Source organism: Pelodiscus sinensis, chromosome 17 (genome assembly GCF_052426305.1).
Source record: "Pelodiscus sinensis isolate ZL-2025 chromosome 17, ASM5242630v1, whole genome shotgun sequence".
Lineage (NCBI taxonomy): Eukaryota > Metazoa > Chordata > Testudines > Trionychidae > Pelodiscus > Pelodiscus sinensis.
The window spans coordinates 35902699-35926282 of NC_143068.1; the positions used below are offsets into that span (position 1 = coordinate 35902699).

The 23584-nt window shown below is 58.3% G+C and overlaps 1 protein-coding gene across 2 annotated transcripts; it reads left to right on the forward strand.

Moving 5' to 3' along the window:
* The first annotated feature begins 5866 nt into the window (after window positions 1-5866).
* On the forward strand, window positions 5867-22977 carry PCIF1 (phosphorylated CTD interacting factor 1). Of its 2 annotated transcripts, none has more exons than XM_075917066.2 (17): window positions 5867-6023; window positions 6346-6440; window positions 8604-8742; window positions 8951-9075; window positions 9498-9635; window positions 13214-13347; window positions 13548-13702; window positions 13937-14084; window positions 14271-14354; window positions 15371-15470; window positions 15684-15846; window positions 17071-17243; window positions 18512-18598; window positions 19004-19188; window positions 20929-21022; window positions 21199-21374; window positions 22587-22977. In XM_075917066.2, the coding sequence occupies exons 3-17, from the start codon at window positions 8619-8621 to the stop codon at window positions 22831-22833; spliced, it is 2133 nt and encodes a 710-aa protein (XP_075773181.2). In that variant the 5' UTR covers window positions 5867-6023; window positions 6346-6440; window positions 8604-8618; the 3' UTR covers window positions 22834-22977. The 2 variants fall into 2 exon arrangements, with proteins under 2 accessions (XP_075773181.2, XP_075773182.2); XM_075917067.2 differs by having other exon boundaries at window positions 13220-13347.
* Window positions 22978-23584: the final 607 nt, after the last annotated feature.

Here is a 23584-nt window from a genome sequence, read left to right on the forward strand (position 1 = left end):
GTGCTGCACACAGAGAAACTGAGGCACACAGTAGTCATGTGACACACAAAGAGACTCCCCCACCATTGACCTCTCACACACACGATCAGCATAGTCGTGCACGTGTCCCCCGGGGCTGTGGCTAAGCTGCATCCAGTTTTCATGGGCAGCTGGGTTGGTGCTCACAGGCCTGGCTAATCTGGGGCTTTGTGACACAGTAGCTGCTTGTGCATGTGCACACCACGTGGTGCCAAACACCCGCACCGCAGCCTGGATGCGGCAGGGAGGATCAGCGCAGTGCTCTGGGCTGGGCCTGGGGCGGCGGGAGGATCAGCGCAGCGCTCTGGGCCGGGCCCGGGGCGGCGGGAGGATCAGCGCAGCGCTCTGGGCCGGGCCCGTGGCGGCGGGAGGATCAGCGCAGCACTCTGGGCCGGGCCCGGGGCGGCGGGAGGATCAGCGCAGCGCTCTGGGCCGGGCCCGTGGCGGCGGGAGGATCAGTGCAGCGCTCTGGGCCGGGCCCGGGGCGGCGGGAGGATCAGCGCAGCGCTCGGGGCCGGGCCCGGGGCGGCGGGAGGATCAGCACAGCGCTCTGGGCCGGGCCCGTGGCGGCGGGAGGATCAGCACAGCGCTCTGGGCCGGGCCCGGGGCGGCGGGAGGATCAGCGCAGCGCTCTGGGCCGGGCCCGTGGCGGCGGGAGGATCAGCGCAGCGCTCTGGGCAGGGCCCGTGGCGGCGGGAGGATCAGCGCAGCGCTCTGGGCAGGGCCCGTGGCGGCGGGAGGATCAGCGCAGCGCTCTGGGCCGGGCCCGTGGCGGCGGGAGGATCAGCGCAGCACTCTGGGCCGGGCCCGTGGCGGCGGGAGGATCAGCGCAGCGCTCTGGGCCGGGCCCGGGGCGGCGGGAGGATCAGCGCAGCGCTCGGGGCCGGGCCCGGGGCGGCGGGAGGATCAGCGCAGCGCTCTGGGCCGGGCCCGTGGCGGCGGGAGGATCAGCGCAGCGCTCTGGGCAGGGCCCGTGGCGGCGGGAGGATCAGTGCAGCGCTCTGGGCAGGGCCCGTGGCGGCGGGAGGATCGGCGCAGCGCTCTGGGCCGGGCCCGTGGCGGCGGGAGGATCAGCGCAGCGCTCTGGGCAGGGCCCGTGGCGGCGGGAGGATCAGTGCAGCGCTCTGGGCCGGGCCCGTGGCGGCGGGAGGATCAGCGCCCGGTTCCCAGGAGGAGCTGTAGGACACCCGCCTCCCCAGAGGCTGCAAGGTGAAGTCCACTACTCTGGCTAAACCTTCCGTGCAGCTGAAAGTAGCTAAACTGGGGAGCCCGCTGGGAGCCCCCAAAAAGGGCAGTGCCCGGCGAGGGATCAGCCTGGGCGCAGGGCAGCCAGATTTGGTGAGGGAGGGGTGTTTAGAAAATCCCCTTTAGGCAGGGCCATCCCTAGGGCAGCCCCCCCGCCCCAAAGCCCCCTCCCTTGAGAGACACGACATGGGGGGCTGGGGCTGGCCGCAGGGAGCCACCCCCATGCTCATTGCGGCGGCAGGAAGTCGCGCGCCCGGGCCCCAGCCTGCTCCCTGTGGCTCATCGCCCCTCGAAGCAGAGCTCCTCTTCCCGTGGGTCCCGCTGCCCCAAGCCGTTCCCGGGCGCCCTGGGCCCCGTCCAGAGCCCCACTGAGGCGGTGGCTGCAGGCCCCCAAAGCGCAGGGCCGGGCCGGCTCTCCCTGAGCGCTCTGTGGTGGCGCCGCATTCCTGCCAGGGCTAATCACCAGGCTGGCGTGGGGAGAGGCCGGTGTGGCTGCCGGCTGTGCCGTGGCTTGGCCAATGCCGACGAGGCAGCGTTGGGGTGACCCAGCAGGGACCATTAGCAGCACGGCCCCTCCCCTCCCCGCCCTGCCCCGCTGCCAGGGCTTCCAAGCCGCCGTGTGCCGCTGGCTGTATGCAGGCCAAGCCGCGGTTAACGGCTTCTGCCGGGGCCCGCCCTGCCGGCAGCCCAGCTGCTGGGAGCAGGAGGCCTGGGGCAGAGCCGTGTGTGGGGAGAGGAGCCTCGCTCTGGGCGTGGCGCTGCCGGGGATCGGCCTGGGCCAGAGAGGGACCCAGGGCACTCGGCAGCTGGGGCTCCACAGGACACGGCCCAGCCCCCCCCCCCCCCCGCCCACCAGGCAGCCGGGCCCATACCAGGGTGGGCCGAGAGTCCCCGGCCCAGAGCCAGGGCCCGTGTGTGCAGACACCGTCGCTGGGGGCCCCTGCCCTCCCCTGCGCCCCCCGCCGGGAGCCCGCCTTGCTGCTTTGCGTCTACTTGTAAGGCGGCACCAGTGTCCTGCTTCAGTGTGGACTCCGTCCGGGGGGCTTCTCTATATGGGGGGGGGGGGGGGCTTCTCTGTACGGGGGGCTTCTCTATCTGGGGGGGCTTCTCTGTACAGGGGGTTCTCTATCTGGGGGGCTTCTCTGTATGGGGGGTTCTCTATCTGGGGGGCTTCTCTATCTGTGGGGGCTTCTCTGTACGGGGGGCTTCTCTATCTGGGGGGCTTCTCTGTACGGGGGGTTCTCTGTACAGGGGGGTTCTCTATCTGGGGGGCTTCTCTGTACGGGGGGTTCTCTATCTGGGGGGCTTCTCTATCTGTGGGGGCTTCTCTGTACGGGGGGTTCTCTGTACAGGGGGGTCTCTATCTGGGGGGCTTCTCTGTACGGGGGGGTTCTCTGTACGGGGGTTCTCTATCTGGGGGGGCTTCTCTGTACGGGGGGTTCTCTGTACGGGGGTTCTCTATCTGGGGGGGCTTCTCTGTACGGGGGGGTTCTCTATCTTGGGGGCTTCTCTGTACGGGGGGTTCTCTGTACGGGGGTTCTCTATCTGGGGGGGCTTCTCTGTACGGGGGGTTCTCTGTATGGGGGGTTCTCTATCTGGGGGGGCTTCTCTATCCGGGGGGCTTCTCTGTATGGGGGGCTTCTCTCTACAGGGGGGGTTCTCTATCTGGGGGGCTTCTCTATCTGGGGGGCTTCTCTGTACGGGGGGTTCTCTGTCGGGGGGGCTTCTCTCTACAGGGGGGCTTCTCTCTACGGGGAAGGGTTTCTCTCTACAGGGGGGCTTATCTATCCGGGGGGGGGTTCTGCATATGGGGGGGATTCTCCCACCCTGTGCAGGCGGCTCGCATTGGCCTTCCACTGACCGAGCCCTGCCTGTGGGGCGAGGCCACTCCGGCTGGGTCCTTGGGGCCGTGTGGATTTTTCAGGCCCGAGAGGCGTCAGTGCCCAGCGCGCTCAGACTGTCGGCTCTTTGGGCCTGGCACTGTCCTGCTTGTGTGCACAGCCCCAGCGCCCGGGGCGCGGCGATCCCACAAAGCAGGAGACCTGCCACCCCGCCTGCCTCCCACGTTCATCCCGGGGCACGGAGCCAGCCCCTGCTCTACTGCACTCGGGAGCCGTGGCGGTCAGCGCCCCCCCACACTGCAGAGGAAGGTCCAGTCTACGCGGGTGGGGCTCCGTCTCTCAGAGTTGTGAGACGTGCACCCCCAAGACACGGCCAGGCCTGGTGCTGGGAGAACGCTCCGTCGCCCTGGTGACCCTCTGGGGAAGGCGGGTGACCTTCGCGGCCGGGAGCAGCCTGCCGTTGGCCTGGGCAGCGTGTGCTGTGAAGCGCTGCGGAGGGGCAGCTGGTGCTTTCAGTGTAAAGCCGGAGGCGTGCACCAGTGTTCCTGCGAGGGTCTGGGAGCCAGGGAGCCGGCTGGCAGGCCCAGGGGAAGTGAAGTGGAGTGGCTAGAGCAGGAGCAAGCAGGCTCGCTTGGGCGGTTATTTCACACCTCTTCGCCTCAGCTCCGCTCGCAGACGCGGGGCGGGTGACCGCGCTCCACGCCGAATTCACGTTCGGGGGCTGGGGGCTGAGTCTGGTGCAAGGACCCAGGGTGGAAATGGTCCGTTCCAAAGGCTCTGCCGGCTGTGAGAGGAAGGTGGAATCAGAGCTAGCGGCCAACAGGGAACGCTGAACACACTCCACGTGGCACCGAGGCACAGAGTTAGCAGGTAGACGCTGGCGCTGGGCGAGCCCAGCTGAGGCCCGGGTCCCTGCCTCCCCTGAACCCTGACAGACACCCAGCGGGGTCGGCCCGGCCCACCTGGGCGTTAGCGCGGGGGAAATAGGCTGGGGTGTGCCGGGTGGTTTTTAGACTGTACCGAATGCCGGCTGGGGCACTCAGCCTGCGTTATTCTCACTTGCACCGGGTAGCTCCGGCGTGTACGGCAAGGCCCTTGTGACCCTCACTCTCCGGGCAGGACCGCGTGAAAGCTGCTCTCCTGCAGGCGCTATGCCCGTCCCGGCGGGATTACAATGGGCATTGGAGAGGACAAGGGAGTTTGCTGCTTCCCCCTTCCCCCAGGGGGAATTAACCCAGAACCCACTGCACCCAAGTTCTGGGAAAGTCTTTCAAACACCCGGAGCCCCAGCACCGACCACAGGGGGGCTGGGGGCTCAGCCCCACAACGTACACTGGGGCTCAGGTCTTTTGTCCCCCATGGGAGCGGATGCCCTGGCTAGAGCCCTGAGTCACCCGAGGAAGGGAGCCCTCCCTCCAGCAAATAATCGCTGAGAACTTAAGCCCTGCTTACAAGTGAATTCCTCCCGTCAGCTGAGCTTGCAGTTCAAAGCAGAAGTGGAGAATGGAAAAACAACAACCCACAAGGAGGAACAGCAACTTTCTGTGTTTGCACCATGAGGACAATGTTTCAGAGCATAAGCAAAACCAGTTCCCAGTGCTTAGCTTGGGTGCCCTACCGGACAGCTAGACTCTACAGCTTGCCAGCTATAGAAGCAGCTTTTATTTTGAAGCTTGAGATTTGTGCATTTCCTGCTGTCCCTTGTAATAATTCTCTGGTTTCCTTTTCCTACTTAATAAGCCTTTAGCTCGTCTATTGTAGGATTGGCTACAAATGCGTCTTTGGGGTGAGAGCTGAAGTCCAATTGGCCTGGGATACATGACAGATCCTTGAACCTGACTTGCTGGGACCATGTCACAAAGCAAGCAGGCTCCCCTGCATGGCGAGACAGACCAGCGCGCTCCTGGCGAGACAGACCAGCGCGCTCCTGGCGAGACAGACCAGCGCGCTCCTGGCGAGACAGACCAGCGTGCTCCTGGAGAGACAGACCAGCGCACTCCTGGCGAGACAGACCAGCGCGCTCCTGGCGAGACAGACCAGTGCGCTCACTGTGATTCGCCGGGGTTGGACCTGCTTTGGGCAGGGGTCTGGACTCGATGACTCCTAAGGGCTCTTCCAGCCCAGGGATTTGAGGATTCTGTGACTCCATGCTTAGGAGGTTGCAGTGCCCAAGGAGTTCACACTTGGCCCTTGGTTGGGAACAGCCCGTCCCGGGCTCAGTATCACACTCCTGAGCCCCGCTGCGGCCCAGCTGGCCACAGTCACTGGGGGAAGTGCAGGAATGTGGGCCGGACGAGAGGCCTGTCTGGAAGAGGCTCAGAGAGGTGCAGGTGCCCGTGTCTGTCAATTGCTGCCTGCTCGGACCCCGGGGAGACGCCCCACACGGCGCCGCTCTGCACCCTGGCAGGGGCGGGCGGAGGGATGCTGGGGGCTCCCCATGGCGGGAGCGCGGGGGCGGGCAGGGGCTGAGCCCAGCACACCCCTCACCTTGGGCAGTAGGACCCAGGCGCCCCAGCAGGCAGGGCTCCACCCCCCAGCCGGTGCCTCCCCGGCCAGCCTCCCTTCTAGCCACGCCCAGAGGGGAGGAGCCTACTCCTGCCACACTACAGATGGCGCCTGGAAGCTGACAGGGTGGGGCAGGCTTGGCGCATGCGTGTTGCGAGCACCTGAAGGGCGACTCTAGCTTCTACACATGCGCATTGCCTGGGGCCGCGGTGTGGCGAGAGTTACGCCTGCGCAGTGCCCGAGTTTGAGAGCGGCGCCTGCGCACTGCCCAGGGCGGGGCGGCCCGGCGCCTGCGCACTGGCGGGTCTGGGTTCCGACACAAGATGGCGGCGGAGGGGAGGGCGCGCCGGAGGCGGGACGGCGGCAGGAAGCGGAGCGCTCCCCGGCGCCCACAGCCCCTCACCCCGCACGCAGGTACCGGGCGGCGCGGGCCGCGCGGGGGAGGCGGGGCCGCGGGCCGGGGGGGAGGGGCCGCGCGGCGGAGACGGGCCCGCGCTCCCGGCCGCCATCTTAGAGCCCTGCGCGCCTGGCCCCCGGCGCCGCCGTGTGCGCGGGCCCGGCCCCGGGCCGCCTCTGCCGCGAGACCCGCGCGTGCGCGCTCCCGACGCCAGCGCCGCCCGCGGGCCGGGCCGGGGGAAAGCAGGCGGGGGCGGGAACTGAGCGGCGGCCCGCGGGCCGGGCGGGGGCGGGGCAAGCGGCCCGCGGGCCGGCACTAACGCGGCGTCTCCCCCCGTAGCGCCCGCCGCGGGCCAGGCGCGCCCCCGCCCGCTGTGAGGATGCGGCCCCGCGCAGCGCTCGGCCTCGCCGGAGAGGAGAGATCGGCCCGCGACTGTAAGTACCGGCCCGGCTGCGGCCCATCCCCGGGGCCTCCGGGCCTCGCTGCCAGGCGCGAGCGTGGGGGGCTCCGGCCACGTTGCTGCTCCCGCGGCGCCGTCCGCCCAGGCCGCGGCGGAGGGAAGCGATCGGCTCGGCCGCTTGGGAGGATCCCGCGTCGCTGCCCTTCCCTGCGAGGGGAGCGCGCCTGTCACTGCTGGGAAACGCGGGCTGCCGCACTCGCCACCTTCCCGCAAACTTTGCCACAACTTCTGTCATTTCATGGAACGTTTTGTCGCCTCTGCGTAGCTGTAGCTCCTTAAAGTGCAACCCTCGTTTAGTTTGACTCTTACCCCCTGTATTTCAATCCACCAGCAATCCTATTCAACGGGCATGGGCTTGGGCTTGCTACATATTTGTCTAAAGAGGAGGGATTAAAAGCTTGGCTAGACCATTGAATGAAGATTGTGAGTCGAGTCCCACAAAAATGCCAGCTCTGGTTTGGTGCATGACAGTGACTATATAGTGGGGCTGAGCGGTTGCTTTTTTTCCTGCAAAATGATCGAGCTAGTATTGCAGTCTTTGCTTACCCCCGTTAGGATGACTGTACAGGTCACACCAGGGTCAGCGTGGAGGAAGTATACAGCACAGTTATGCAAATTCAATATTTCCTCCGTTCGCTGAAGGGTCTAAATGTTTGTATGTCCTGCTACAGGCTGTCTAATAGGTGCTCTCGGCCTTTCACTTGTTGGCTTACTTGTCTCTTGCCTGCCTCTGGAGAATCAAGCACATCTCTGCTAAACTATATTACCTTTCCTGGGAGAGAGAGGGTGACTCCCCATTTTGCAGCCCCTCCTGTACGAGCATGCCTGCCAATAGGCTTCATTTCTGATCTACACTGCGCTCTTCTGTAGTTAGTGCCCCTGGGAGCCAGCTGGTGCTAATTCCTGATTTGCAGACCTTCATTCTGTCCCATTTCTGCTGGCCACACTGCCTGTTTTGGCGTATGCAGGAGTGTAATCTAGAATGAGTGACTACTAGATTTATTACAACCCAAATCAGGGTTTTCACGCTGGTCTCTGTAGGTGAAAGATGAGAACATGGTCACTTGGTGATGTTATATTATTGCCACTTAAATGCAAGTATTTGGTGCCACCTCTTTTCTCCCGTCTTAAATGCTGAATTGGGGGAGATAAGGGCAATGAAATACAAAGGCAGCTGCCCAGTTGGTGTTGGAGAAACTGGGGTAACAGCTGGAAATGCCTTAATATTCATCCCTTTTTCCTGTTTTCACCGTAGAAGTAGGATGTTTAGGACTGATAGAGAAGTCATCTCTAGTGCTTGACTCAATACTAACTGTTTTGGTACTTTTACAGGGAGGCTTCTGTCCAACTGACATTTAATAAATAATTACATGGTGCTTGAGCAATGTGACCTATTAACCTTCCTGTTTGCCTTTGTGGGCAGACAGGAGCATCACCCCTGTTTTGCAGCTCAGGAAACTGACATTCAGAGAAGTGCAGGAACTTATTCAAAGCCTTGGAGCAGATCAGTGAGGATACCAAGGGGTTCTTGCCTCGCAGCCTGTGTCTGCACCTGTGGCTCCCTGGTTGCCTTTCTAGTAGAGCATTGGAATTCGTATTTTAGTGCATGAATGTTTCCTGGCCGCCTCGTGTTTAAAGCTAACAAAGTGTGCGTGTATTTTTAAGCCTATGCTACCTCCTAAAAATGACTGGAGCAGGCCAGCGTGTGCTGTGTGCCTGGCATTGTGGAGGGGTGGTGGGGGCAGGTCTGTTTTCAGGTGAGGAGCTGCTGCCTTCTCCGGTAGGCGAGTGGGGGGATGGGCACTCAACCTTTCACATGGGGTCTAGTTGTAAGTTGTGTATTTCCAGTGCTGCTAAGTGCTTCCTCTTGCAGTTGAGTTCCCATTAATCTGTATGTAAATAGGCTAACAGGCACCTGTAGCAGCGCTCTGCCACTGAGCAGGTAGCAGCGCTCTGCCACTGAACAGGTAGCAGCGCTCTGCCACTGAGCAGGTACTGCTCTTTCCCCGTTTCGAGCCCTGGGGCACTGCTGATACGGGCTTGGACTCTAGAGCTAAGCTGTTGAACTGACTCTGGGCACACAACCTGCCTTGGCCAAATCATCATTTCATCTGCTGGTTGTTCCTATTTTCTCTAGTGCATGTGCTGAGAAATGGCCAATGAGAATCACGGCAGCCCCAGGGAGGAAGCCTCTCTGATGAGTCACTCGCCTGGTACCTCTAACCAGACCCAGCCCAGCTCCCCGAAACCAATCCGACTGGTGCAGGACCTGCCAGGTACTTGCTCTGCTCTCAGAGCTCAGGGTTAGGGTTCTGGAGCCCATTGGCAGCAGGGAGGGAGAGGGGGAAGTTTAGGGCAAGGAGCCTCTCGGGCTGGGACAATCCCCCTTCCCAGATCAGCACGTGTGGTGGCAGCGATGGGGGCGGGAGCAGCAGGGTTGCTGTTCAGGGCTGCTCCTGTGCTGATACTTTTCCTCTCCTCCAGATGAGCTGGTGCAGGCAGGCTGGGAGAAGTGCTGGAGTAAGCGGGAGAATCGTCCTTACTACTTCAACCGTTTCACCAACCAGTCACTGTGGGAGATGCCTGTCCTGGGACAACATGATGTCATTGTGAGGACCTGTTTGCTTCAGGCAGTCATAGGAATGTGGGGTGCCTTGCTGGGAGTCACATGCACTCCTGTAGGAGTGGGATTGCGCCTCGTCGGAGGGTCTGCTTCACCTGCTACCATCAGGGCACTGTGGGGAAGCAGCTTACCAGCTGCAAGAGTCTTGTCTGGTCCTGGCTAGGCATTTTGGGGGAGGGCGGCGGCGCACTGCTGGAGTTGTCTCAGACTCTGCACCTCTTCTAGGGCGCTGCCTAGAGTAAGGCCACTCTGTAGTTCCTAACTTGAACTCTCTGCATGTGAGAGACTGGGGCGATGACATGGGAAAGATGAGAGCTTGTTCTCTCCAGTTGGGATATGTGGGGCTGTGGAAGGCGTGTGAGCTAATGATTCTTCTCGTAACTGTATGCCTGGAACTAACCCTTTTAGTCTGACCCTCTGGGATTGAACGCCGCTCCAGTGCCTGCGGAAGGAGGTGTGTTGGAAAGCACTCCGGAGGGCAAGCCAAGGAAGAGGAGACTCTCTGAGGAGGTTCAGCCCAGTGGTAACAGCGTCAAGAAAGTGAAGGTGGGTCCCAGTTCTCGATCAGGTGCCCTTAAAGCACACCCAGAGGAGAGGAAACTCTGGAATGAATGTCACATGTGGTTTGTTTAGCTGGGAGGGCTGCTGAAGAATTGGCCGGCAGATGAGAGCTGAGTTACTGGGGAAGCTTTTACAAGAGCTGAAGAGTCTGTGGCTGTGTATTTTGGGGATTGAGGAAAATCCTGGCTTGCTGAGGAGAAAGGGAGTGGAAGTGGCTAAGGCTGCTGACTGCCTGAGGAGCAAAGGAACATCTAACAGGATAAAGGTGGCGGGATGGCTCCCCACTTCCTGACTGCCTAAGAATACAGGTAATGGGGTCTCAGTACAGTGCAGCGAGCATGACAGGCTGGGTCAGACCAACGGTCCATCTAGCCCAGAGCCCTGTCTGCCCATAGGGACCAATGCCAGGTGCCCTCAGAGGAATCATCCAGTGATCCCTCCCCTGTCACCCATTTCCACGCCCTCCCTGCCCATCCTGGCTAATAGCCATTGATGAACCTGACCTCCATGAATTGATCTACTTCTTTTTTGAATACTATTAAAGTCCTGGTCTTCACAACATCCTCTGGCAAGGAGTTCCACAGGTTGACTGTGCACTGTGTGAAGAAAAACTTTTTAAAAATCTGCTACCTATTAATTTCAGTTGATCCCTAGTTCTTATGGGAAGAAGTAAATATCTTTTCCCTATTCACTTTTTCTACACCAGTCATGATTTATAGACCTCTATCCTATTCCCCCCTTAATCTCCTCTTTTCTAAGCTGAAAAGCCCCATCTTTTGATTTTTCTCTTCATATGGGACCTGTTCCCAAACCTCTTAATCATTTTTGTTGCCCTTTTCTGAACCTTTTCCAAATGCCAAGAAATCTTTTCTGAGATGAGGTGACCACATCTGTACAAGTGTTCAAGATGTAGGCGTACTATGGTTTTATACAGAGGCAATAAGATATTCTCTGTCTTATTCTCTATCCCTTTTTTAATGATCCCTAACATTCTGTTTGCTCTTTTGACTGCCGCTGCCCAGTGAGTGGATGTTTTCAGAGAACTATCCACACTGACTCCAAGATCTCTCTTAAGTACTTGTAGCCAAATTCATCTCCATCGTATTGTATGTATCATTGGGATTATTTTTTCTAATGTGCATTACTCTGCATTTATCAACATGAAAATTAATATGCCATTTTGTTGCCCAATCACCTAGTTTTGTGGATTCTTTTGAAGCTCTTCAGTCTGCTTTGGGCTTAACTATCTTGAGCAGTTTGGTATCATCTGCAAATTTTGGTACCTCATTGTTTACCCCTTTCTCCAGATCATTTATAAATCGATTGAATAGGATTGGTCCCAGAATGGACCCTTCGGGGACCCCACTAGCTACCTCTCTCCACTCTGAAAACTGACCACTTATTTCTACCCTCAGTTTTGTCTTGTAACCAGTTTTCAATCTGTGAGGGGGCCTTTCCTCTTCTCCCATGACAAGTAACTTTACGTAAGAGCCTTTGGTGAGGGACTGGTCGGAGGCTTTCTGGAAATCTAAGTAACCTCCATCCACTGGATCCCCCTGTGCATCAGCCTGCTGAACCTGAAAGGGCATGCTCAGGCTGTGATCACCTTATGTCTCGTCACGTAGCAGTGACCTTGGTGAGGGGGTGTCTCGCCTGCTTCTGCAGCGTGCGGGTCACTCACCAAGATTATTTGGGTATCTCACCGGATCGTTTCTCTGCCGTTGCAGGGCCCTGGGACATTCATGCCCCTCAGTCCCTCCTATTCTTCCCCCGTGCACAGAACACCCTAGTCTGCTGTGGGCTGTAATGCTTTGGTATCATTTGGCTGCTGGGTGAGCAAGCTGGTGCAAAGTGGTGTTGGGGGTCTTTGATATGCAGAAGGTCAAACTAGATGCTCTGATGTCCCTTCTGTCCTTACACGCGGTGCCTATAGAGCAGTGCTCACCAGTCAGGAGATCAGGATCTACTGGGAGATCTTGGAGCCTCTGACGGGATCCTGACTGGTTTGGCCAAGAGGCTATCGAGTGCTGGCACTTGAGCTGCCCCTCCAGCTTGCCGGGCTGGGCAGGGAGAGGAGGGGGCGTTGATGTCGGGATGCCCCCTCTTCCACTCTGTATCCTATTTCCACAGAATGGAGGGAGGGCAAAACAGGGCTTGGGACGGAGGGTGTTTGCTGGCTGCTTTTGAGAGTGGGGCAGGGCCGAGCCTGCCTGAGTCCCACTGCACCTCCACCCAGGAGCTGCCTAAAGTAAGCAGTGTCCAGCTAGAGCAAGCATCCCAAAGTCCTGCCTCAGTCATGACCCCCCCCACCACCACATCAAACCCCAGTCCTAGCCCTGAGTCCTCTGGAACCAAACTCCCCTACAGAGCCTGTACCCTGAACCCCAACCCCTGCCTTAGACTCAGCTCAAAGCTCCTCTCACGCTCCCCATCCCTTAGCCCAAGACTGGCACCTGTGTCCAACCCTCTGCTCCTGCCTCGTGAAAGGGACGGAGAATAGCGTGAGCAGGGTCAGGGCAGGGCCCACAAAGGCGGGGGGGGGGGGCAGGGTATTTGGATCTGAGGATCCTGGATTGCACTTAAAATCAAAAAGTGATCTTGAGCTTAAAAAGGTTGGAGCCCCCTGCTCTGCAGCGAAGGGCTCCTCTCAAAGCAGCCTGAAAGTAAGCACTCCTAAGCGCCCAGGAAGCCAGGGGAAGATGCGTCCAGTACCAAAAGGCCAAGCACAACTTATTCCTTAGTGTACGGCAGACAGGAGGCTGGGGCCCGCTGGGAGAGGCATTTGTTGAGGGCTGAAAAGCACAGGCTAGAGAGCGCGAGCACAAGCCTTGCTGTGCTGTTCAAAACTCTGGGAGTGTTGGTGAGCACAAGGCGGCTGGCAAAGCGAAGGTTCTTCCTGGCTGTTGCTGTTGGGAGATGGGGACTGTCTGTGACAGAAAACACATGGTGGGGGTGTCGCCACCGAGGATTTGTGAGCGCTGGTTTGACTCTGAGTTGGAACGTTCTGGGAGGAGTCCGTGGCAGGCGGCAGGGTAGGAATGTCGGGGGAGGTACGCTGAAGGTGAGCTTTCAGGTAGTTGTGTTCAAGTGGTGAATGTTCAGTTGTTGCTGTTCTGAAGAGTCCCACAAGGTCGGGTGTGTTGTGCTGTGACAGGAAGAGACAGGATTCCTAGAATGGCTGAGAAGGAAGCCCTGTACAAAGGCACTGTCTTCTCTGTGTGTTCCTTCCTTCCACCTGAGACAGAATCAAAGGGGCTTGGAACTTGGGCTCTGTCACCGGCACTGTTCAAGGTCCGAGGACAGCTCCTGTCCAGTGACTCAGACCTGGCACCCAAGGAAGAGGAAAATCCGACTCAGCCCGCACTCAGTGGTCCTTGTGCTTGTGGCCGGCAGGGAGTTGAGCTGGGAAAGGCGCTCGACTGAGCAGTGCCCATGTTTGTGTAGGCCAGAGGCAGTGTCGACATACTCTCTCGAGCAGTCCTGGGCATGCTGACTGCTGCTTTTTGTGGGATGGATTTGGTGCCCAGTGCCTTGCTTTCCAGTGTAATGATGGCATTTCTCAGTCACAGGTGGATGTTCCAGTGAATCCAGCTGCCCAGGCAGTCCCCGGCTCCCCCAGTATTCCAGGGACCCCTATTTTGAAGATATGTGGCATTACATCTGAAGATAAACAGGCAGCTCTTTTCCGACCAACTGAGTGAGTTGGCTTCTCTTTGCTGCTGCTCTTTCCTTGCTACCAAGCTGGGGACAGCAGACTTTCCCCATGCCTGTGCAGGGGGACTTGGCAGGCTCCAGGCTGCCGGGTGGCTGGAGGGTTCAGTCTGCTGACTTCGGTACATCCCACAGTGACTTGGTTAAATATCCCACCATCCTGACCAACTGTTGCTTCTGCTGCAGAGTGTACTGGGACCTGGACATCCAAACCAATGCGGTGATAAAGCAGAGGGCTCCGTCTAAAGTGCTGCCTCTGCACCCCGAGGTGGAGCTGCTTCGATCTCAGCTTATACTGAAGCTGCGGCAGCATTACCGGGAGCTCTGCCAGCAACGAGAGGGTAAATTCCTGTGTCTGTTCCCCCCGCCCCCCCACTGCACACACGCACAGGCTGCTGTGCCTTGCTCTCCTTCCTTCCGTCTCCTCTTCTCTTCTTCCCTGTCCTTTGCCTGCCTCGTGTGGCTCTCCTGGGCTCCCTTGGACGTGATCCGAGATTGCATGCTGATCCAAGCATCTGGCTGCAGCCTCGTGCTAATAGTAAGGGGCACTAAGCAGGCCTTTTCTGTTCCTCTAGGGATTGACCCTCCACGGGAATCCTTTAACCGCTGGATGTTGGAGCGGAAGGTAGTGGATAAAGGAACAGACCCTCTGCTACCAAGCAACTGCGAGCCAGTAGTGTCTCCTTCCATGTTCAGAGAAATCATGAATGACATTCCCATCAGGTACTGCTCTGGGCTTCCTGGCCTTGGGGCACTCTAGGGCTTTCCTCGAGGATTCTTCGCTGCTGGGTGTCACTTCCCCAGTGCAGCGTCAGCAGCTCGTGCGAAGGGTGGGCTGAGAGCTGATGCACCTGCGTGCTGCCATAGCCGGGAAGCGGGCCGTGACGTGTGTGTTTGTATTTGTTGCAGATTATCCCGAATCAAGTTCCGTGAGGAAGCCAAGCGACTGCTATTCAAATACGCCGAGGCTGCGAAACGGCTCATTGAATCCAGGTTGGGGTTGTCTCTTGCAGCTGGTTATCTACTGCTTAGGGCAGAGAATATTCCAAGGCCTTTCCAGAAATGGCTGTTGCAGCCCCACCTTGAATTCTTCCAAGTATTCTCAGAACAAAGCAGGAGTAAAGACCCCCGAGAGAGGCAGTGAAAATGGCCGGCGGCATCTTATGTCGGCAGGGATGAGTAGGATGAGAGTTTGGAAAGATGTATGCTGTTGAGATTGGAGAGACGAGGAGACGGTGTCTGAGAGATGCCTGGCCCAGAGAAGGCCAAGTGGGTATCCTGTGTGATGCTACAAGGACAGTAGGCACCAATGGTGGGAACAAGCAGCCAATTTCCAGTGGCTAAGGGGCAACACTAGGCAGCGTGTGAATGCTCTGAGCAGCTCTCCGTCGCAGGGTAGCACTGACACACACAGGTCCGTGATGTTTGCTAGGAGTTTGGTGAATGAGGGCCATTATCTGTGGGGTGCGAGTTAAGTTAAAATGACACGAGCTGAAGAGCCTTCAGGGCCAGGAAGAAAGAATGAACTCCTGCCTTGCTGCTTTTCGTGGCTCTGGCATTGGTGTCTGGGGCAAGGCAGAGCCCAGCCCCAAGGAGTAAACGTTGAAGCCCTACACAGATGGTCCTGTCCGGGCTCCGAGCTAGGCTGCAGTTTCCATTGATGCAGTTTTTCGTTGTGTGGGAGAGGATTTAATGCCGTCCTTGGAAGCGTTCAGTAGTGGGCACCTTTGGAGGTGAGAGGCCCACTGGTCAGTTAGGGAATTCCTGTCCTGCTGGGGAGAGGAGCGCAGGCATGTACATTATGTGTCGGCAGCATGGAGAGCCATGTGCGTTGTGATGGCATGGCAGGTCCTGATCAGGCAGGCGTCGGGGACACTGCCTGCGGGGCGCCCGTCTGACAGTGATGGGACGCTGTGCTGGGGAAGACGTGTCTGCCATGTGACCCAGCGTTGGGAAGGGACATGTCACCGCAGCTGTGGGTTAAATTCCTGTTTCTGCATTGTGTGCAGGAGTGCGTCGCCAGACAGTAGGAAAGTGGTGAAATGGAATGTGGAGGACACCTTCAGCTGGCTGCGACGGGACCATTCAGCCTCCAAGGAGGACTACATGGTCAGTATCCCTTTGGAGCAGGACTACGTGGGCAGCTCCCTTTGCCTACACCTGAAGCAAGGGAAGGTGGGGGCTGTGGAGGGCGGGGAAAGCTCCTCCGTCTCTGGCTGACGTCTCGCCCACAGCTGCTTAGTGAGAGGAAGGGCCCAAGGGGGAGTGTCAGCTGATGGAGAGTTGGTGACAGGGTGTGAGGGCCTCTCTCTGCCGCTGCAGGACCGCCTAGAGCACTTACGGAAGCAGTGTGGGCCCCATGTGTCTGCTGCAGCCAAGGACTCGGTCGAAGGCATCTGCAGTAAGATATACCACATATCGCTCGAGTACGTCAAGCGGATCCGGGAAAAGCATCTTGCCGTCCTCAAGGAGCACAATATATCCGGTAGGCAGCAAGCCTGGCGAGCCCCAGGGCAGTGCAGCACATGCCAACAGCGCCAGTGGCAGGGCAGCTGGGGATGGAAAGGGTTACCGGGAAATGGCTAACTGGCGGGTAGGCCCAGCCAGGCCGGAGCAGGTGTGACGTAGTGTCTGCTCTGTAACCCGGTCCCCACGACTCACCCACATGTGGATTGGCCCAGACACCTAGTCCCAGCCTGAGCAGATAAGGCGCTTCCCAGAGGGACAGACAAGGGAGGTGGAGACGGCCACCTGGCTGGGGGGCAGGGTCTGGGAGCTGGACAATTTTCTGGCTGGGAAATGTGAAGGGAACAGACTAAGCTGAGGGCTGAGACAGGTGATGGATCCCCTACCCGAAGGGATCTCAGGCTGCCTGGCCCTGACTCCTTTAATCGCATCACGTCTGTGCTGTGCTGTACCCTGGAGAAGCAATAAACCCCCCCTGTTCTACTGGCTGGGGGAGTCTGTTCTGGCTGCTACAGGGGTGCAGGATCGGGGGGAACCCGACGTGCCGTCACAGCAGGCCCCTCCCCCCCGCCCGCAGAATCCCATAAACAGGATTTTACATCCCTAAATGCGGGCTAGCCTGTCCAGTTCACATGCACCTCGTTGTAGTGGGGGAGGTGTGCTTTCCAAACCCTGCAGGCCACGTGAACAACAGCCACTTCTGCCCGGAAAACGCCGCTCGCCAGCAGTCTGGTTTTTCCTCAGCCCTGAGTGACACAGGCTTTGAGGACGTAAGTGCTAGTGTAGACATGGCCATGCAGTCCAGGTTCATCTTCCCCACAGCAAATAGTGCAGCTGCTGCTGTGTATGGCGGGGGGGAAAGGTCGGGGGGGGGGGGGGAAGACCTCTTGCAGGGGACCTTGATTTCCCTCGGAATCTGGCTTGTCTAGTGTCTGCAGCTTATGACCTTTCCCTGAAATTTTGAGCTTGATCCAGAGTTCCTGTCTCGCAGCCAGCCAAGTGCCATTGAGGGAGTGTCGGGTCAACACGCGTCTGAAGGAAGCCGCGGGTTCCACCCTTAACTGGGTGCCTTAGTGGACTGCCTGGTTGCCCTGTGATGTGGTCACTCCAGTTCTGGCTGTGGAGTGGGGTCTACCACCTTGTCTGCAGCCCTCTCACTGCTGTCTCGGGTGGCGGTGGGGCCTGTCCCCTAGTGGGCTTGGAGTCTAACAGGACTGTCGCGCTTTCTCCGTCTCCCACGTAGCTGAGGTGGAAGCAGCAGAGGTCCAGGATCGGCTCGTCTACTGTTACCCAGTGAGACTGGCCATCCCTTCCCCTCCAGTCCCCAGCGTAGACATGCACGTGGAGAACAACGTGGCGTGTGTGCGGTACAAGGGGGAGATGGTGAAAGTGAGCCGCAACTACTTCAGCAAGCTGGTAAGGGCTGCGCTTCGGTCCTGAGGCACAAGAGAAACTCCCCCCATTGCAAATGGCCAGAGCACTCTGCCCTCTCCTCGCCTTCCAGGAGGGATGCTGTGCCGGGGGGTCTGCCCCCAGTGCAGGATGTTTGAGGCCCAGAGGTCGGGGGGAGGCCAATGCAGCCGCAGTGTACATCTGGCAATGAACCATTTGTGGACTGGCCTGCAGGCTCAGAATGCTGACGCGTTTCAGTGAAAATAGACCGTTGCCTGCTGTAACTCAGCCCTCCAGTATTAGGCCGCTCCTTAAACGTAGGGGGCAATACACTTAGGCTGCGTCTACACTGGCATGATTTTCCGCAAATGCTTTTAACGGAAAAGTTTTCCGTTAAAAGCATTTGCGGAAAACAGCATCTAGATTGGCACGGACGCTTTTCCACTAAAGCACTTTTTGCGGAAAAGAGTCTGTGCCAATCTAGACACGCTTTTGCGCAAAGAAGCCCCAGTCGCCATTTTCGCCATCGGGGCTTTTTTGCGCAAAACAAATCTGAGCTGCCTACACTGGCCCTTTTGTGCAAAAGGACTTTTGCCTGAACGGGAGCAGCACGGCATTTCCGCAAGAAGCACTGATTTCAGACAGTAGGAAGTCAGTGCTCTTGCGGAAATTCAAGCGGCCAGTGTAGACAGTTGGCAAGGGTTTTTTTTTTTTGCGGAAAAACTTGCCAGTCTAGACACAGGCTTTGAGCCAGTAAAAGGCAACAGTTCCTTGGTGTGTAGACATCCTGCGACACGCCTGTCGTTCCTGGCCACTGAGGGAAGGGCCAAGCTAGGTCACATGATTACATACGTTATAGTCCTAAAATAGCAGGCTCGCCTCTTTCGGGGGATTAGCTGCTTAGTGGCGGGGTCAGAAAGGAATCTCCCTCCCCACGAGAGCGGCTTTGCCAGCTGGCCAGGTTCATCCTTGGTTCTTCTGCCTTCGAAGAATCCGATATTGGCCTGTGCTGGACTCGAAGGCCCAGCAGTCTGATCAGATGTGAGAGGCCAGGCCGTGCCCCAAGGCAATAGAGACTCTTAAAAGCAGTGGAGCAGGGGCTGTCACTTGGTGGTGTTTGTGCAGTCCCTGGTGAGTTCACCTGCGGGCCTGCTCTCACCCTGCATCTCTAGTGGTTGGGAAGCCCTTGCACTAGCCTCGGCCGGCCCTGATTCCTTATCACTTCATCTCGCGGCTCCCCAACTCGCCTGCTGCTTTATTGCTGTGTGTAACGACCTGGGTTTCTCTTCCAGTGGCTTCTCTATCGGTACAGCTGCATTGACGACTCTGGCTGTGAGAAGTTTCTGCCCAGGGTTTGGTGCCTTCTCCGTCGCTATCAGGTATGGTTCCTTCTCAGCTCTGGCGGAATTGCAATACTGACACTCACTGGTGCTCTGGAGCCCAGCTGCAAACTCTGAAGAGTGGAGCAAAGTTGGGCTAAAGGGGTTTCCTCCAGAGCTCGGGGTGGGGTGCTGTGCTGGGGAGCTTGGCGTTGGTCGTCAAGCAGGGAGATGTGCACTCGTTTACAAAAGCAACCTGCTGCTCTTGGCTGGAGTTCCAGGGGAGGGGAATGTCATTGGATGAGCGACAGTGGGGCCCAGGTGCAGTGTCTAGAGGCCATTCCCGGCTGCTCAGGAGACCTGCCTGAGAGCGAGGGGCAAAGGGGGTCCTGTCCGGGTCTGGGCCTGGCCAGAGTGCAGCGTGCGCACCGCTCCGAGGGCAGTCACTCAGCGTTTGCTCTCCAGATGATGTTTGGTGTTGGGCTCTATGAAGGAACTGGCCTGCAGGGGGCGCTCCCGGTGCACGTCTTTGAAGCCCTCCACAAACTCTTTGGAGTGAGTTTTGAGTGCTTTGCCTCGCCCCTGAACTGCTATTTCAAACAGTACTGCTCCGCCTTCCTGGACACAGACGGCTATTTCGGATCCCGCGGGTGAGTCTTGCCTTCTCTTGCCCTTGCCGTGTGTGTGTGTGCGTGTGCGTGCGTGTGCGCATTTCTGGCCTGGGGGGACCTCTCTCCTGGACTTCCAGTGCTCACAACATTTGCTAGTTGACCTCACGAAGGCGGAGGTGTTCAATGCCTGTTTTGTTTGTCAAAAGATGAGTGGTGACCAGAGATCCAAACCAGTCATGCTGACGACAACAGGGAAAGAACGCAAGCCCAGATAGAGAAGGAGGAAGCACAAGAATAACTAGATAAATTGGCTACGTTCCAGTCCACAGTGGCTGAAGGAATTCATCCCAGAGCACTCGAACTAGCAAAGGCAATCTCAGAACCACTAGCAGTTACCTTTGAGAACACAGGGAGAACAAGTAAGGGTCCAGAGGATGAAAACAGGGCAACATTCCTGTCTTTAGGAAGGAGAGCAAAGAGGACCCGAAACTGGTAGACTGGTCAGACTAATTTTGATGCTATTAATCACCATGTAAGCAGGGATATGTGGAATAACCAGGAGGGATTTGTCAAGAACCAATTGTCAGATGCATCTAATTTCCTTTGACGGGGTTACTAGCCGACGGGCTGGGCAGAGGGGAAAGGAGTCGCCATGCTGTATCTTGATTTGAATTTGGTTTTTAACATAGTTCTTATAGGTGAATGAGGGCAATGTGGCCTAGCGATGGAATTACTCTGAGGTGGGTGCACAGCTGGTGGAAGGGCTGTACTCCGTGTAGTTGTCGGGGGTTGCTGTCAGACTGGAAGGGTCTCTCTCCCTCCCAGTTCAAGTGCAACGTGTGGCTGAATGAGTGTCAACATGATGCAGTTGTGAGGCTCATAGTTCTGGGTTCTATTGGCAGATGTCGCGTGTAAGGCACGGGAGGTAACTTCCCCTCTACTCAGCACTGGTAAGGCCTCCACTAGAGCCCAGTGTCCTGTGCTGGCCATTGCACTTGAGGAAAGATGTGGACAAATTGAAGAGTCCAGGGGCGAGCAGTGAGAATGCTCCAAGGGTTAGAAGACCTGCTGTATGATGAACAGTTACAACTCCTGGCCATGTTGAGGACTGGGGGGGATTCAGAATGTTATCCATGTCTGTCGAGGGCTGTTAAAGAGGGCGATGGCCCATTGCTCTGTGTCCACTGGAGATTGGAACAAGGAAGCTGCAGCGAGAGAGATGGAATTAGAAGCTTTTCCCAAGGGTGGCTCAGCACTAGAACAGGTTTCCAAGGGAGGCTGTGGAATCCCCAGCACTGGTGGTTTTTAAGAGGCTGGACCAACACCTGTCAGGGCTGGTTAGATTTACTTGGTCCTGTCTCAGGGCTGAGCTAGCTGACTTGGGTCCCTTCCAGTCTTTCATCTGACGTACTCCAGGCCTGGCTGTGGGTATGGACTGGCCGTGAAATGCTCAGGCCTGTGTTGCAGGCCCTCTTGGGACAGCGACTTGCTCTGGATTTGCCATGTTCACTAGGCCTGTGGGTGTGTCACTCTCCTACTGAAGGAAGAGGGAGCCTCACACAATTGAAAATAGCGGATTTGGAACTGTGGCGTGTTGGCCTGCTGCTTCCCATGTGGCCTGTCGCTCCTTAGTGGCCGCTTGGGCCACAGAGGAAGTAAATGTGGCAGGCCCTGCCTTGCTAGGATGTCGGGCTGCATCTGGCCACGTGGCTGCCCTTTTACAAATGCCAGAGTCTTGTAAGGTGTCTATTAACAGCAGGGTCTCCCTCTTCCCTTCAGCCCGTTCCTGGATTTTTTCCCTGTAAGTGGCTCTTTTGAAGCAAACCCTCCTTTCTGTGAGGAACTGATGGATGCCATGGTGTCTCACTTTGAGGTACGTCACTCATCTGCCACCCTGCGTCCTCTCTTCCCTCTGCTGCTGTCCTGCGTCCAGAGCAGCGGGTGGCTGAGGACTGGGGCAGTCTGGGAAGGCTGTTTCCTCCTTACAGAGCCTGTCTTGTTTGTCGTTACTTGGTCAGGGCTAAGACTCTTCTTTTCCTTGTGGATTAGAAACTGCTGGAGAGCTCCAATGAGCCTCTCTCCTTCATCGTCTTCATCCCTGAGTGGAGGGACCCTCCGACGCCAGCCTTGACCCGCATGGAGCAGAGCAAGTTCAAGCGGCACCAGCTCATCCTGCCAGCCTTCGACCACGAATACCGCAGCGGGTCTCAGCACGTCTGCAAAAAGTGAGCATGCCTGCCCTGGGCTGCTCTCGAGATGTGGTACATTTTAGAGAGGGCCTTGGCAGGCATCCCTGGCTCATAGTGGCAGCGGTTGGGGTAGGCAGTAGCCCAAGAAGAGTGAGGTGGCGTATCCCAAGTGAACCTCCAGCACGTCTGCGATTGGGCTCAGACGGCAGGGTCACTATATCTGGGCAGCAAGTTTCCCTGCTGCGGGCTGAACTCTAGTTTGGCAACAGCCGGGGCCTGGCAGGACTGGAGTGAGCCGGATGCCCACTTATCACGCGGGTGGCCAAGCTTCCAGCAGCCCCATAAAGTTTGTTTACGGCTGCCTGTCCTGGCTCTGTGTTCTGTGCTGCTGTTCAGCTCCACATGCCTTCTCAGAGCTCCGCAAGCTGCAGGAGCGTTGGTGATGCTGCTAGCCAATACCGACCTCCGTGGTTTGGCCGATTCTCTGGATCGGCACCGGCCAGGTCCCGAGGGCGCTGGACGAGTGGTTCAGCCTGTACTGAAGATTGTCATTGGCCTCCCTCAGGGACTTGTCACTGAGCTGAGCTGTGTGCCGCGTGGCACTGTGGAGAAGAGCTCCGTGCCACTTGCCAGCTGACGCCTGAGGAGCCTCTGCCGAGGAGCCTTCTGGGGTAGAAAATGCCCCCTTGCCTCTGCCCCTGAGGAACAGTACAAAGCAGAAGCTTGGGCCAGTTTTCACCATTGGCTTCTGCCTGGTGGGCAGCATGTGCTTAAATACCCCTTGTCCACACTCGCTTGCTCCTTGGCCCAGGAGGCCTGACAACATGGGTGTTGGTAGCCAGGCTGGCGGGACTTCCCAGCTGTGTGGTGGAGTGGGAGCTGCAGTGCGAGATGGGTACTTTGTTCCCTCTTCTCTCGCTTGCTGAGCTCCCTGCATCTTCCTGTCCCTCAGGAGCTAAGGGGGCTGCTGTGTGCGCTTGGCCGAAACCCTGGGAAGTGACACGCTGATCTCGGGGGCTCTCCCGTGGAAGGCTCCGAGCCCACGTGGGCGCCACGGAGCGCGCCGCAGCGCTGTATTGGCTCACCGGGGCCGATCTTCCCCTGCCGATTTGAACTCCCCGTATGGCTCCCTTAGAGTGGCTGTTTCGCAGCACGGGAGGGGAAGGAGGTGGTGAGGTCACTAGCGTGGGAGGGCCTGGAGCCGTGGCTGGTGGGGAGCGAGTGCTGAGTGCCTGTCTTCCCTTGCAGAGAGGAGATGTACTACAAAGCCGTGCACAACACTGCTGTCATCTTCCTCCAGAACAGCGCCGGCTTTGCCAAGTGGGAGCCCACGCCGGAGCGGCTGCAGGAGCTCGTCACAGCCTATAAGCACTCGGGACGGACTCTCAGTTCCACAGGCTCCTCCTCTGCCTCCTCCACTTCTTCCTCAGTGGCAGACAAAGATCGGGAGACAGGCCGAGAGCAAAGCACCAGCCGGGAGACCAACGCCAATTAATCTGCAGAGGGCAGCGTGTGGGGACAGCCGGCAGGGGGCGGAGGGCACAGCGCCCTGGAGAAGGGGAGGTTTGCAGTGGCAGGTGGAGAGACTGCTGGCTGAATCGTGCTGGGCCTGGGGGACTCTCCAGGCAGCCCACACTGCTTGCTTTTCTCCCCAGAGTCCAGGGAGCGTCCCTGGCCTCATGCCCTGGGGAAAGGCTCAGCTGCTGCCCTAGGCGAGGGGCTAGGAAGCCAGATGTCGCAGTCATAGGAAGATCCTGCAGCCCCTTCAAACACTAAAGCGTTGAGGAAGAGGCAGCAGAAGCTGGGACCGCTGTACAGGAGGACAAACGGATGGACTGACGGGCAGAGCTGTGGCCTGGTGGGCCCTTGGCAGCTGGCTGGGGTCTGGCATTTCCAGGAGAGAGGCAGGCAGAGCCCAGAGGCTCTTCCTGCTGCCTGGCCCCAGCCCAGCCCCCGTCCAGAGTGTAAATAGTTCTGTGCGCAGCGCCCGTGCTCCCTGCAGGGCCTGTCCGTAGCAGCCGTGTATCCCTCCCGCGCAGGCGAGTTCCGTGCTGCCGAAGCTGGTTCCCGTAGGACAGAGGAGCAGAGCGAAGGGATTTCCGTGTGACGACGTCTTTGCAGCTGTTTGTAGTTGTTGTGGTTTTCCCTGGGGCCCTCTGGGCTTTATTTAACCTCCTCGGGGTTTGTTTTTTAAGGATTAATTTAACCCGCTAACCATTTTATTACGTTTATCAAAGAAAGCAAAG

What these genes read in the sequence shown, in the direction of transcription:
- PCIF1 (XM_075917066.2), top strand. Translation starts at nt 8,619, where the DNA reads ATGGCCAATGAGAATCACGGCAGCCCCAGGGAGGAAGCCTCTCTGATG. An exon ending in ACTGGTGCAGGACCTGCCAG is followed by an intron (nt 8,743 to 8,950) that starts GTACTTGCTCTG and finishes CCTCTCCTCCAG; the next exon opens with ATGAGCTGGTGCAGGCAGGC. An exon ending in GCAACTACTTCAGCAAGCTG is followed by an intron (nt 17,244 to 18,511) that starts GTAAGGGCTGCG and finishes TTTCTCTTCCAG; the next exon opens with TGGCTTCTCTATCGGTACAG.